The following is a 14461-nucleotide window of genomic DNA, read 5'->3' as shown; positions in this document are numbered from 1 at the left end:
GGAACTAATCGAATCGCCTCAACGTTATTCTACTTCCTGTAAACTGACGACGGTTTTCCACAACCTTCTGCTCCAAGTGTGGAGCGATGTTGGTCAAACTTGAACGCCAAGATGTCTGAAGCGTCCCGGTTCAAGCGACCTTGACCGTGTCTGTGCGTACTGCCGCTGCCGTGTTTCGGATACTTTCGCCCGAAAAACGCCTAGATTAACAATAAAAAGAGGCGGAGCAATAACAATAGGGGGGTGGATCCCTAATAACAATGATAATAATCATATGGGTGAAAATATAATAATAGTAAACCAGCACATTTACAAGTGCAATAAGCAGTCCTGGCACACAGTGCATCAACCTACTATTCTGGATTAAGATGGACCAGTAGTAAATTATTGGACCGAATGGATGGATCTTAACTTCCGTTTTTGTGTTTGTGTTTACAGAGAATATTTATAGACCTACGGTGTTAATGAGAAAGGTGAATGCTGTTTGTGAAAACAGGCGCTTATAGATCATTCAACCGTACACATCATTCTGAGAGTTGTGAGAGTTTAACTCTCTCAGACGTTTCTCCCCCAAATATAGACTATTAGCTCCTTATGTACAACGTTAATCTGCATGGTGATGGTAAACAGCGTCTTGCGCTCCTCCTGATTTTATTTTGTATAACTAACAACTAACCACTGTAATTTGATTTGTACCAGCATAATGCAATTTTTCATGGTTAAAGACTAAAATTAACAAATGGCTAGACAAAAGAAAATGAGCCATGTCAGTGGTAAACAATGTCAGTGGGTGTGATTTTCACGGAACACCTCGAACCGAAAAAAGGAGGAAATGCAATCCGATGTAAAGAACGACAGCCAATATACTGCGCACAGTATCTTCAATGCTTCAATATAGCAATTTTCTACGTCAATCTGCAAAATAAAACAACTATAAGTATCGCTGATAGATTGTTATCATACATAGGACACGCAAATCACAGTATAACACAGACATAAAGATAGAAACTGTCTGTTTGGCATATTAAGCGGTGCTACTCACGGGTCTCCCTCTCGCTCCTTGTTACCATGGAAACGCCGAAGCACAAAACACCTCAGTTTGCTTCCGCTGCTGCAAGGCTAACGCATAATAATCTCTTTAACCACCTGGTTATTTATACCCCTGTGCGTATGAATAGGTCTTCAGAACAATTTCTGTGACTATTATTTTCAATACTGTTCAAATCCAAAACGTATCAGTAGGGGGGGTTCGATTCAGTATTCCTGCGACAGCGCTCAGGGTTCAACATAAGAGAAGAATCTTTATTCGTCACATCTCACAACATATATATATATATATATATATATATATACACACACATACATACACACACACACGCTTTGGATGGTGGCCAGTGAAATGTGGCCTCTGCATTTCTCCCATCCTGGCTTGGAGGGGGGGGGCAGCATTCGTCGACCCGCACTGATACCAGGTGTCCTACTTGGGAGATAACCCGCCCCAGGCGGGAATCGAACCCAGAACCTTGTTGCTGTGAGGCAGCAGTGCAACGCACTGTGCCAGTGATTTAAATAGTTGACATGCAAGGTCCTTTGGCGAGCGACCACCAGATGTCGCTGCCTACCACGTAAGGGAGTAAGTAAAGTGTCGCAGTGATGGTGGAGAAGGCGAAATGAATACAATAGCACGGTGTCCGGCGCTTCTAATGTCAAGAGCCTTTGATACTCACCCTCATGCAAGATAACTACCGCCACCACGAGATAGAAGTCAATGTTTTATGTGATTAGGCCTTAACCCACAGCTTTTAATCTCTAAGAAAAAACATATGGTGCAAATGTGAGTAGGGATCCCATGATTTATTCTGTCAAGACATTGAGAAACTGTATAAAACATTTTCCAACAAAACGCAATGAACAACTCAGTTGTGCAAGCAACTAGGTTCCTGTGGCGAGGCAGAAATGGACAAAAAATACAAATGTGATTCTTTAACCCCAATTTTTTTTATTTTAGAATACACTCTGCAGCTTGAGCACGTTGACACAAGCATTTAGAGGGTTAACACTTTAAGATCTCTCAGGAAGGTGGTAGATGTTTAATCAACTTCCTCGATGGTTGGTCCAGAGGATCCACCGCTGGGAGGAGCTCCGCCAGCTCCAGGGAAGCCACCAGGCATACCTTCTGGCATTCCACCTGGCATGCCTCCCGCACTCTGGTACAGCTTGGTGACGATGGGGTTGCACACCTTCTCCAGCTCCTTCTGCTGGTGTTCATACTCGTCCCTCTCGGCAGTCTGCAACATACATCCATGTTTAAGGCAAATTCAACACCACACTATTAACGGTGCAAAAACATGCCGAGCTCTTACCTGGTTCTTGTCCAGCCAGCCGATGACCTCGTTACACTTCTCCAGGATCTTCTGCTTGTCATCGTCGCTGATCTTGCCGGCGAGCTTCTCGTCCTCCACGGTGGACTTCATGTTGAAAGCGTACGACTCCAGGGCGTTCTTGGAGGAAACCTTGTCGCGCTGGACATCATCTTCAGCCTTGTACTTCTCAGCCTCCTGGACCATGCGCTCAATGTCCTCCTTGCTAAGACGACCTGGAAAACCGAATGAGGTCATGTTACAGAAACCAACAAGCAGCAAGACACTAAGCTGTCCAAGAATCTCACAAAATCCTGACCTTTGTCGTTTGTGATGGTGATCTTGTTCTCCTTGCCGGTGCTCTTGTCTACAGCAGACACGTTCATGATGCCGTTTGCGTCGATATCGAACGTGACCTCAATCTGAGGAACACCGCGAGGAGCAGGAGGGATGCCAGTCAGCTCAAACTTGCCCAGGAGGTTGTTGTCTTTGGTCATGGCACGCTCACCCTCGTAAACCTGTTGGAAGTATGCAACGTTAACGACGGGCACACAAAACACAACGTCAAGACGCAGCTAAGCAGTCAGTATTTCGCTCAGACATCCAAGGAAGGCCTCGGAGCCATCTTCGGTTTTTCAACCTCTGGTGTAAACTGCGAATGTTAGGAGTAAACGTCATCACAGCGAGAGGTATTTGGCAACAACATGGGCTGAGCTCCTTACCTGGATGAGCACACCAGGCTGGTTGTCAGAGTAGGTGGTGAAGGTCTGAGTCTGCTTGGTGGGGATGGTGGTGTTACGTTTGATCAGGACGGTCATGACACCGCCGGCTGTCTCGATACCCAGAGACAGTGGTGTGACGTCGAGCAGCAGGAGGTCCTGGACATTCTCAGACTTGTCCCCAGACAGGATGGCAGCTTGGACAGCTACAGGAATATGATTTAGATGCAAGATTCATAAATGTTATGGCTTTACATTTGGTGTAAATTAGACTGCAGAGACCAGGTCAGGACACATACCAGCTCCATAAGCCACGGCTTCATCGGGGTTGATGCTCTTGTTGAGCTCCTTGCCATTGAAGAAGTCCTGAAGCAGCTTCTGGATCTTGGGGATTCGGGTGGAGCCACCAACCAAGACGATATCATGGATTTGCCCTTTGTCCATCTTGGCGTCTTTGAGAGACTTCTCCACCGGGTCCAAGGTGCCACGGAAAAGGTCGGCGTTGAGCTCCTCAAAGCGAGCCCTGGTGATGGAGGTGTAGAAGTCGACTCCCTCATACAGAGAGTCGATCTCTATGCTGGCCTGGGTGCTGGAAGACAGGGTGCGCTTTGCCCTCTCGCAGGCAGTGCGCAGGCGGCGGACAGCCCTCTTGTTGTCGCTGATGTCCTTCTTGTACTTGCGCTTGAACTCGGCAATGAAGTGGTTGACCATGCGGTTGTCGAAATCTTCTCCACCCAGATGAGTGTCTCCTGCGGTGGACTTGACCTCGAAAATGCCGTCCTCAATGGTCAAGATGGACACGTCGAAGGTACCACCACCAAGATCGAAGATGAGCACGTTCCTCTCAGCACCAACCTATTAAGAATTTTATTACCATTAACTTTTGTCACAGTTTATTTAATTTGACAATATTTCCGCTTAAATCAAATACTGCACAGGAAAAAAAGTGCCGGGGGTCAAATGTCAGAACACCCCTGGCTTACCTTCTTGTCCAGGCCATAGGCGATGGCAGCAGCAGTTGGCTCATTGATGATTCGGAGAACATTGAGGCCAGAGATTGTGCCAGCATCTTTTGTGGCTTGCCGCTGGGAGTCGTTGAAGTAGGCGGGTACAGTGATGACTGCGTTGGTCACAGTCTGGAAGGGAAACCCTAGTTAGACATGTGGTTCACAGTCAAGCCAAAACATAAAACTACCTGTAAAAATGCCTACCTTTCCGAGGTAGGCTTCTGCGATCTCCTTCATCTTCACCAGCACCATGGAAGAGATTTCCTCCGGGTAGAATGATTTTGTTTCACCCTTGTAGTCCACCTCAACCTTAGGGCGGGTGTTGTCATTGACAACATTGAATGGCCAGTGCTTCATGTCCGACTGCACAACTCCATCGTCAAACCTGCGGCCAATCAGTCTTTTTGCATCTGTAGTGACATTAAGCAGTTTAACACATCTTTACTTTGATCCGACAAATAAGACATTTAGTTCTAAAACCTCAGCTGTAAAGTGAATTACAGGCGCAAATGACATGAGCGCCACAAAGTACTTTCAGTGTTTTTTGGGCTGATTGATTCCTCAAATGTGTTGCAGTTACAAATTTGCCTCTTTGACACTTAACTTGCCAAATGTAGAACACACACACACACACACACACACAACAAAAAAAAATTCCATACAATATTTTCTAAGTTTTATTTACCAAAGACTGTGTTGGTTGGGTTCATGGCAACCTGATTCTTGGCGGCATCACCGATGAGCCTCTCTGAATCAGTGAAGGCCACATAGCTGGGAGTGGTCCTGTTGCCCTGGTCGTTGGCAATGATTTCAACTTTGCCATGCTGGAACACACCCACACAGGAGTAGGTGGTCCCAAGATCGATTCCAACTGCTGGTCCCTTCGACATGGTGTCTGAAGAAAAAGAGAATAGTAAGCAGAATAGTAAAAAGGCTTAAAGAGAAAGTGTTTGATTTCAAACGTCATTAAAGGGAATCTGTCGTGACGCTGCTAGGAGATCCCATTCAGCGTGTGTCCATGAATGGACGTTGAGGACGACCCAGGCCTTGCACATGATCACATTGAGAAAACAGCATCTTGTACTTAAGACACCATGACTCTTAATTGCTGGGCTTTGAGTCATCACTTTTCCAGGAAACTAGTTTGTATTTCACAATACTCTTGACTAGAAATCGACACACCCAGACGTGGGACTCACTCCTTCGGAGTGGAAACGCGCATCTTATATTTTAACCGGGGTGGTGCTCATGCTAAGGGACGAGATCCAAGCTCATCCACCATTATAATTGGAGAAATCAACCTCGCTTCGTAGTTAACAGCCCAGAAAGTGAGTCTAAACAGAGGACGAAGAACGGAAGAAAACGAGGACGATAAAAATAGTCGGACGGACCGCGTGACTACTCCGGATGTGTTCTAGAACATTCTATACCCCCCTCCTGGTACACTGCAACAGCGCATGCGCATCTAGGTCACAATCGCTGACGTAACATCTAGCGTACTGCTAGTCGGTATTTACGTACATTAAAACGACTAAGTTACCGCGTAGTGCGGCCCGTGGTTTTAATCGACGCCTCGTTTTTTGTTTTTTTAATGGACGGAACCTGAGCTCAAACCACGTATATAGGGCTGAAAACAACCGTTTCGGTTAGCTAGGCCGAGCTAGCCCAAAGAAGGGCAACAATGGCGGACGACAACGAGGCCACTTAAATACATCCACATTTCCACACGCAGAAATATGCCGCTGCCTTCGCGGTACTCACTTTCTCACGTTCAAACACAGTGATAGTCTTTCCACCTCACCTTATATTTCAGGTTGCGTCGGGTGTTACGTCGAGTTGTGCGGTGGCGAAGCCGGCTTACCCTCGCCCGTTGGAGAAAGAAAGACGGCCGTTCGTCGGAGCCGCTATATCCGCGGCGAAGCAGCCAATCAGAGGGCGAGTCTCCCGCTTTCCGGAACGTTCCACCGTTATCGCGCGGAATGGGGAGCCGCAGACGAGGCTGGCGCAGGAGCGTGGGCGTGTCGACAGGCGCAGGCGGGCTGATGCCGAGCTGCGATTGGTCAAGACGAACACGTCGTCGTCGTCAAACGCCAGCGCTTGTGAAAATGGCCGGTTCTGATTGGTGTCCCCCCCCCCCCCCCACGGAGCCGCCCGCCTTTCTTTCGGCGTTGCCAGCTTCGGCCCTTTTCCGCCAAATTGGGCTACTTCTGATCACGTCGGGCTGCGACAAATAGCATGGCGCGGATACGTACAATTCGGGCTGGGTTGTGAAATAATTGGCGCTGGTTTGTGAAAGAACTGACGTTTATTTGTTGTTTTTGTTTTGTTTGTTTGTTTGTTTGTTTTTTTTCAAAACGAGGGCGACTTTTAGATTTTGGGTTAGGCTTAAAATTGGCGATCCGGTCTGGCAACACTTGCTCGCTTTAACGGCGTAAACTCAGAATCGTCCGTCTGCCAGAACCGCTGCGGAAGCGGAGACACCTTGTCCGCCGGCGACGTCGCTAGAGACGTGTTGAACTTCCATCAGCAGTTTCGGAGCGTGAATAAAGTGATACTATCGAGGCAATTGGCTCATTATTTTAAAGCATTTTCGAACGTCGCTTTACTATAATGGGTTTATTATCAGTGGGCTTGTTAAATCATGTTTTCCTGTGCATAAGAGCAGTGCACAGCTCTTGATGCTTGCCCCATTACATGATGCAGTCTCAAACAGCTGGTGGTGACAACGTGACGACTGGAGGTGTCTGGACCGATATTTTCGGAATTTAGCGTGGTTGGTCGTCCGAGGTTTAGATTGTTTTTTGGGTTTTTTTAAATCCCAAATCCATGTAAATCCATGTTCCTGACAGCACTAGATAACACTGTGCAAGTCAATGAATAGTGCAGCAATTAACGCACATGGCGACACTAGTTCGCCAAATGATGGATATTAAGACCCTGTACACGTCACACTTGTCTGTGTAAAATAAGAGCAACCCAGTTATTATGCACCTGCACTTACCGGTGGATAGCTTTGAGTAACCTTCAGTTAATACGTTTTTTTGCTATGGATACATACTATCTCCCAGTGGCCTTGCCATTTTTTTCCAAGAAAGTTGACACCCAAGCAGACATGTCTGCTGTGAAAGCTAATAGGAGGAATGGGAAAACAACAATGATGAAAGATATTTAACAAATATGAAGTATTTACAAGTATGTATAATTTTAACACACGGCGACAGGGGTGTTGCTAGGATGCAAAGACATCCGGGCACTTAGTCCAGGCAGGCTCTGGCAAACGGTCGACCTACTTTTAAAATAAAAACTGTTTTGGTGCAGCGATCGCAGGCGCACTACCGCTGGGGCCAACAGTCATCACCGTCAGAGAGGGAGAGACCGGGGTGCTACCCTAATGATACCACTGGTTGAGTTTCAATTAAATCCTTCATGGAACATCCAACTTTTTGTGCCATCTGCCCAAGAGGTTTCCTATGGAAAAATGGAGTGCGGGAGAGAAATGTCACCCTTTGTGACACATTTCTAATGGTTTTTACTCATGGCAGCTTGTTGTTTTTTTTTGCGGCTTTGCATACAATTCTAACATTGCATTACCTCCCCCTTTTTGTTTTACTAAATGCTACAGTATATATCCTATGTGTGTGTCCTCCCCCGTCACACCATCCATGAGAAATCTAACTGCTTTATATACTCAGAATTCCACGTTTCCATGACAACAGCCCTGACAACGGTGCCAACGGTTTAAAAAATAGTTGTAACATAAAAATGTATTTTCAACAACATTTTGGCCTTGAGCCTTCGCATTGGAGAAGGGTGTGGCAGTTTTATCTTTTTTTAAATAGAAACAACACATTTTTTGCCAAAGTTGAAAAACGATAAATATCTTTATTGCCATGATTACCGTATCTATCAGGTCATACACTCAGTAAAAGTATGTCAAAGTATGCAGCATTAACATTTTCAGAAAGAAACTGTAATAAAGTAACAAGGACTGAAAATGTGGCTTCATGTTTTTGGTTTAAAGGTGGAGGTACACTTTATTGAGTATTCCGCTGACGGTGTTCTGGGACTATGGTGGTTCTTACGTCTTTTGTTCTCACGTCTTTGCCTCGAGTTTACCTCCTGCTTAACACTTTGACACTAAAGAATAAGTAAATTAGAGTAGCAAGAGTTATACGTCGGAGCACGACGGCGAACAACGCAGTCCATTCTCCTCCTTCCTGTCTTTCCATCTCTTTAACGGTCTCTGCCAACGAGGCGAACACAATAACTTTAACCCACCTCAAGGTTGTCAAACAACATGATTGAAAACATGACAGACATCATTCATCATATCCTTTTGTTTTGTTTTGTTTTCACCAAACAGGACAAGCCCCAAATTCTGAATGAGGCAGTGGTGACAGGTTGTGACAACAATACAAGAACTCACTTTTGGTACTGTTGCCTCCCTTACTTTTATAGGAAGTGTTATGGTGTGAGGTCTGGTCCGTGACCCCTGTGAAATGGGACAAAACCTTTAAGGAATCACAATGACGGAAGGTAGCAACGTCTGTCCAATCTGTGGAATACTCAATTCCACTGTCTGTTAATAATGACTGTTCAACATGTGGGATAATGTGCAGCCATTTCATTTTCCCATTGGATTAGGGTAGCAAATCGATCTCTCATTGATTCCTCTTGCCTGGCAGCTCTATCTTCAGCATCCTTCTCCCGATATACCCAGCATTTCTCCTCCGTACGTGTCCAAACCATCTCAATCTCGCCTCTCTCGCTTTGTCGCCGAACCGTCCAACCTGACTGAGCAGTCCCTCTAATATACTCATTCTTTTTCCTGTCCATCCTTGTCACTCCCAAAAATACCACCTAACTCCTTTCTGAACTCCACACAACAGACTTCCTTCTTCAACTTCCACCATTTTATCCTTGGCTCTCCCTTCACTCTCTTCTTGATCTCCAAGGTGATCCTACAAATCACCATACAATGCTGCCTAGCGACATTCTCCCCCGCCACCACCTTGCAGTCTCCAATCTCTTTCTTTGCCACATAAGGTATAGTCCACCTGTGTGCATCTTCCTCCACTCTTATGTCATCCTGTGCTTCTGCCTCTTCTTGAAATATGTATTCACCGCAGCCATTGCCATCCTTTTCACAAAATCCACCACCATCTGTCCTTCCACGTTCCTCTCCTTAACACCATACCTACCCACCTCCTCATCAGCTCTGTTCCCTTCAACAACACGCCCATTGAAGTCCGCTCCAACCACTCTCTTGTCCTTGGGTACACTCTCCACCACTTCCATCTAACTCACGGCAGAATTCTTCTTTCTCTTCCATCTCACACCCAGCTCGCAGGGCATATGCGCCGACAACATTCATCACCACACCTTCAAGTTCCATCTTGATACTCATCACTGTCCGTCACTCTCTTCACCCCCAACACACCCTTGAAATACTCTTCTTTCATGATTACCGAGAGCAGTCTGAACCCACCTCCAGTGCTCCTGGCCTTACACCCCTTCCACCTGGTCTCTTGCACAGACAGTTTATCAACCTTCCTTCTCTCCATCACATCAGCCAGCTCTACCTTAATCAGTCATAGCGCCAAAATTCAAAGTTTCGACTCTTACCTCCGCACTCCCACCCTTCCTCCTCCCCTGCTGACTCCTCACTCCTTCCCCTCTTCTCTTTCGGTCAACAGTGGCATAGTTTCCACCGGCACCCTGCTGACCACCAGTACCGGTGGTGGACGTTGGTAACCCGGGCCACGAAGGCTCGGTTATGGAAATCTGATTTATGATCCGCATATTTCATTTGGCATAGGTTTTACACCGGATGCCCTTCCTGACGCAACTCTCCCCAATTATCTGGGCAAAATGTATGTTACTCACACACTGGTCCAATTTCTACAGTGATCATCAGAAGTTTCGGTTTTCTCAGTAGATGTCGATGTTGTACAATGCATTTGTCAAGAGGACGACGAGCTGTAAAGTAGAAGAGACGTATCAAGAACCACGGTTCCATGACAAAACATTTCAATCTCTCGCCTCCTCAATAACAATTTGTACATTTCAGTTACAGTGGGAGTCACAAACTGTTTGTGAGGGAATATTTTATACATTTTTTATTATATATTTTTTATTTGATTATATCTTAACCTTCCTCTCTGGTAGGCTAAAACCATATCCCTCAGCAAATTTCACAGGGACCTAAATAGTAACCTCAGCAGAATACAGGAGTTAAAAAATGTCCTTAGACTCAATTATACTGGGATATATTGGAAAAGTGTCCATTTTGAAAAATGAAGCAAAAGTTATTTTACTCAGTCAATCACGTGAGACTCTGAATTAAGAAGTCGGTGGAAACCACACGCACTGTGACACGCACTGAGCGACAGTATGATGTCACAGAAGGTCCCTGAAAGTGTTGCACAAAAACTATCGTCACAACCAGTGCACAACCAATGCTGAGTGGAAGGCTGAGCAGCTTGTTGCTGAGAGACAGAGATGGCACGAAATCTAGAGCTGGCCTTCATCATACTCTTCATCAAGGGTGAGGACTTGCTGTAAATACCTTTAATTCATACTGTAGACTTCACTCCATTAACAAATAAATGTGTAAAAGTAATCTGCCTGACATAATGTGAATAGGTAAAAAAAATAAATACAGCAAAAAGAAAACATAAACAAATTGTTTTTTGGAATTTGGCAATAAATAATTTCCGTAGGTGACAGTAACGTAATTTGAATGAGACATTGCGCTACATTAAATGTTGTACATTCTAATTTGAACAGATTCACAGGCCAATAATATACTTTAGGGTCTTACCAACACAAAATAATATGCATAAGATACAATAAGACTTTGTTAATCCCCAGAGGGAAATTAAATACAATTAACAATACAAATGTTCACAAACTAAGAGTGTTAAGTGTAGATCTTCAGCGACCAGGGTCAGAGGGTGTCGCCCAAAAGAGATAAATTAAGATCAGTGTAAAAATGGAGAAGAAAAATATTGTTGTACTTTCTCTAACATTTCCAAAAACTAGTGCATGCCCGTTCAAAATGTAAGACTCTAAGACATTTAAATGGAACAGCTTAACAAAATGTCAATGGTACAGTCCTGTGTTCCACAACGAAAGATGAAACTGCCGGTTAAAGTCGTACACCGGGTAAAGACACTCTTTGTGAACCAGCTGCAGAGCCCTGAAGCCCCACCCCGCTGGCTCACTGTTCTCTGTTTATTAGAAGTTTACTAACATTGGACGTGTCACATGTCCAAATTGCGCCAAATTCGATACAAGACGTCCTTTTGTTCCCAGCAATTTACCAACCAAGTGTGAAGTAGATCAGACGACGGTTGTCAAGATAATTGACAGACAGGCAAGCAAGCAAGCAGGCATGCATGCATGCAGGCAGGCGGACACGCATGCGGACAGGTATGCAGGCAGGTGGACAGGCAGACAGGCAGGTGGACAGAGATTCCTCCCTTTATAGTTGGATATCTTTACAAAGGAAATCTCCCTCCTCTCATTATGGGGTCGTGACCCCATGTGTGGGACATTTCGATGTCCCATATATTGATATTGGATTGATTTATATGAAACACAATTTTGTAAGTTAAAAAGATTTGAATTATATAATTTCTATATAATCTATTTGGAGCTTTGTTATATAATACAATTTGCCGAAATTCAAATTCCCAGTTCCCTTAAAATCCGATGCGGAATGTGCAATGTGTGTTTAGCCTCAATCTGTTGCTTTGTGGCCTAATTGTGTATTGTAACACATCAAATGAGTGATGCTGGCTCCAAAATAATACGAAAAAGGAAGAGAGAATAGAGTAAAACCTCACATTGTAATTACAATGTTGGGACCTAAAAATGGGGACATGGACCCAAAAAGGTTGAGTAGCACTGGTGCAAGGTGAGACCGCTTCTTATTTCTGCTTTGGTCAATTTTGTGGTTTTGTTTTCGGGGACTTTAGCCTCGCTGGCAGTGTGGCAGCATATGACCATCGTGGAGGGAGAGACTCTGACGCTGAGCTGCCCCGTCACGAACCCTGACACCAACAGTTACTACATAGAGTGGAAGAACCCCCAGGGATACAGCATGTTCTTAAATCACGAGACACCTGGTGAGGCTGATTTTGGGAACTGAACAGGAACCCTCCTGCATAAATATTTGTATCCTGAGTAAATAATTTACCGTACCACCATTAATCACAACACACTGCATAAAACAAACTTGTCATTGGTCAAACATTTCCAACTTCTTAGTAATGGTAAGGTTCACCTGTTCAAGCAACAAAACCAGTATTTAATGTGGAAATGGCTGCAAAATAAAATTAACTTTCACTGAAATTTGATTTAAAAATCCATTGTTAAATCAATCCATGAGCCATCTTCCAATTCCCCCTCCATGAATTTCCAGCTTTGAAAGACAAGCGCCTCTGCCTCCACAAAATGTCCAGCACCGAATTGACCGTCACTGTGTCCGGCGTCACCGTCGACAACGGAGGAAACTACACCTGCCTTCAGCACAACGACAATATCACAGAGAGGACCGTGGCGGTGACCGTGCTGGGTGAGCGACACGGGGTCAAATCCTGTCTGGGGACGGTGCCATCTGACAAGTTCTTACATTCCACTGCACTTTCTGTTATTTCTTTTTAACTTTTGAAGGCCGTCCCAAAATGGTGGTAACAAGACACGGCACGATGACGGTCGTCAAATGCAGCGCAGAGGCGAGCGACTCTCCTCCCAAAATCTACTGGCAACTAAGTGAGGTCCAAATTGCTGGTATGTCGTGTTTATGGAGCTGACGTCGCATAAACACGATAGCGCCGGTTTCACAGGCACAAATAAGGTTTAAAGTGAGACAAAACCACACTTTGAATCTGGACTAACTGAAATGGTCTTAAGTCATGGTTTCAAATAGACTCAGACTTGGCCTAGTCTTGGTTTAAAAAATCTCATTTCCAGAAGTAAGATTGGAACTAATCTAGGCCTAAATCAATCTTGAAATAAATCTTTGGATCATGGGCATGGCTTCCAGGTCGACCAGGTTGATCTGGACTAAGACCATTACCAAGACCAGACAGAAGCAGCTGTCCAGTCCTTCATCACCTTAGTCTAGGATTTCCTAGTATCCCAATTAATTCATCTTAAATTAATCAACATTAAGCAGGATTATTTTAGTCTTGATTTAGATTAAACCTCATCTGAAAAACTACCCCAGTATATTATAAGTAAAAATTTTATATATATTATATGAATTTTTCATTATATTCTTACAACTGTGAGATATTTTTTCGAGCAAATACAATAATTTGAGATTCTGCCTCACCTGATAAACATTAAGCCAATGACTGAAACTCTCCCTCGTCAAAGACAAAGACACCTCCCACTGAGAGAGTTAAAAGAGTTTAAATTCCCTTTGCCGGCAAATACCAGCCTCACAAACAGTTTGTGACTCCCGCTGTAACTGAAATGTACAAAGTGTTACTGAGGAGGCGAGAGATTGAAATGTTTTGTCATGGAACCGTGGTTCTTGATCCGTCTCTTCTACTTTACAGCTCGTCATCCTCTTGACCCACTGGAAAAGGAAAAAACCAAGTACCTCTCGGAGGATACCTTGCAAGTGCAAGCGTTGAGGAAGAAACAGCAAATCAAATGCATTGTACAACATCGACATCTACTGAGAAAACCGAAACCTCTGATGATCTCTGTAGTAATTGGACCAGTGTGTGAGTAACATACAGTTACTGACTTGATCCGCAGATAAATGAGTGTGAATATAACGGATTTTGATCATAACCAAATGAGATTGATTGATGAGATTGTAGATTGAAGACAACATCATAATGTTACGATCTGAAAATTCCTAAAATACTTGTATATACTACCAAGTCATCTTTGGGAAGTACATCATTTTCTTTCACCATCTTTACAGAAATGGAAAGGGGAAATGGGAGGAGACATTTTGGATAGAAGCCTTAATAGCAAACACGAGAGACAGAATGCTGTGTTTTATTTTATTTTATTTTTCTGAATTCTGTCTGTTGTAGCCACAAAGCCTTGCCCGACAACCTCTGGTGGGCCCCCCACCGACCATACATCATCACCCCCCCCTCATGGGGCGTCGTCCCAAGTCACACCTGTTTGCTCCACTACGGCAGAAACCAGCCCCTCCACTGAACCACATCCAAGCCTTTTGGGTGAGGAAATCCATTCACCAATGGCTTGTGTGTGTGCTGCCACTGTCCGAGGTGCAATAAAGGTTGATTGGGGCATAAACAAACAAACTATATTGAATTAGAAATAAATGCGTATGTCCAGGAAATAACACAATAAAAAAAATTATTTGCTCCCCTAATAC

General features: G+C 44.5%; 1 protein-coding gene across 1 annotated transcript; it reads right to left on the bottom strand.

Moving 5' to 3' along the window:
• Positions 1-1835: 1835 nt before the first annotated feature.
• LOC307240332 (heat shock cognate 71 kDa protein-like) lies at positions 1836-6043 on the bottom strand. Its single transcript, XM_080014083.1, is given in 10 exon segments — positions 1836-2182; positions 2184-2288; positions 2364-2596; positions 2680-2878; positions 3083-3285; positions 3379-3934; positions 4063-4215; positions 4291-4496; positions 4772-4981; positions 5888-6043. Coding segments are annotated over 9 exon segments (1971 nt in total). The 5' UTR covers positions 4977-4981; positions 5888-6043; the 3' UTR covers positions 1836-2071.
• Between the last annotated feature and the right edge of the window lie 8418 nt (positions 6044-14461).

Source organism: Zeus faber (assembly GCF_960531495.2).
Source record: "Zeus faber genome assembly, chromosome: 14".
NCBI lineage: Eukaryota > Metazoa > Chordata > Actinopteri > Zeiformes > Zeidae > Zeus > Zeus faber.
Note: the sequence above shows the minus strand (reverse complement) of the source record. Positions and strands in the feature narration are given on the sequence as shown.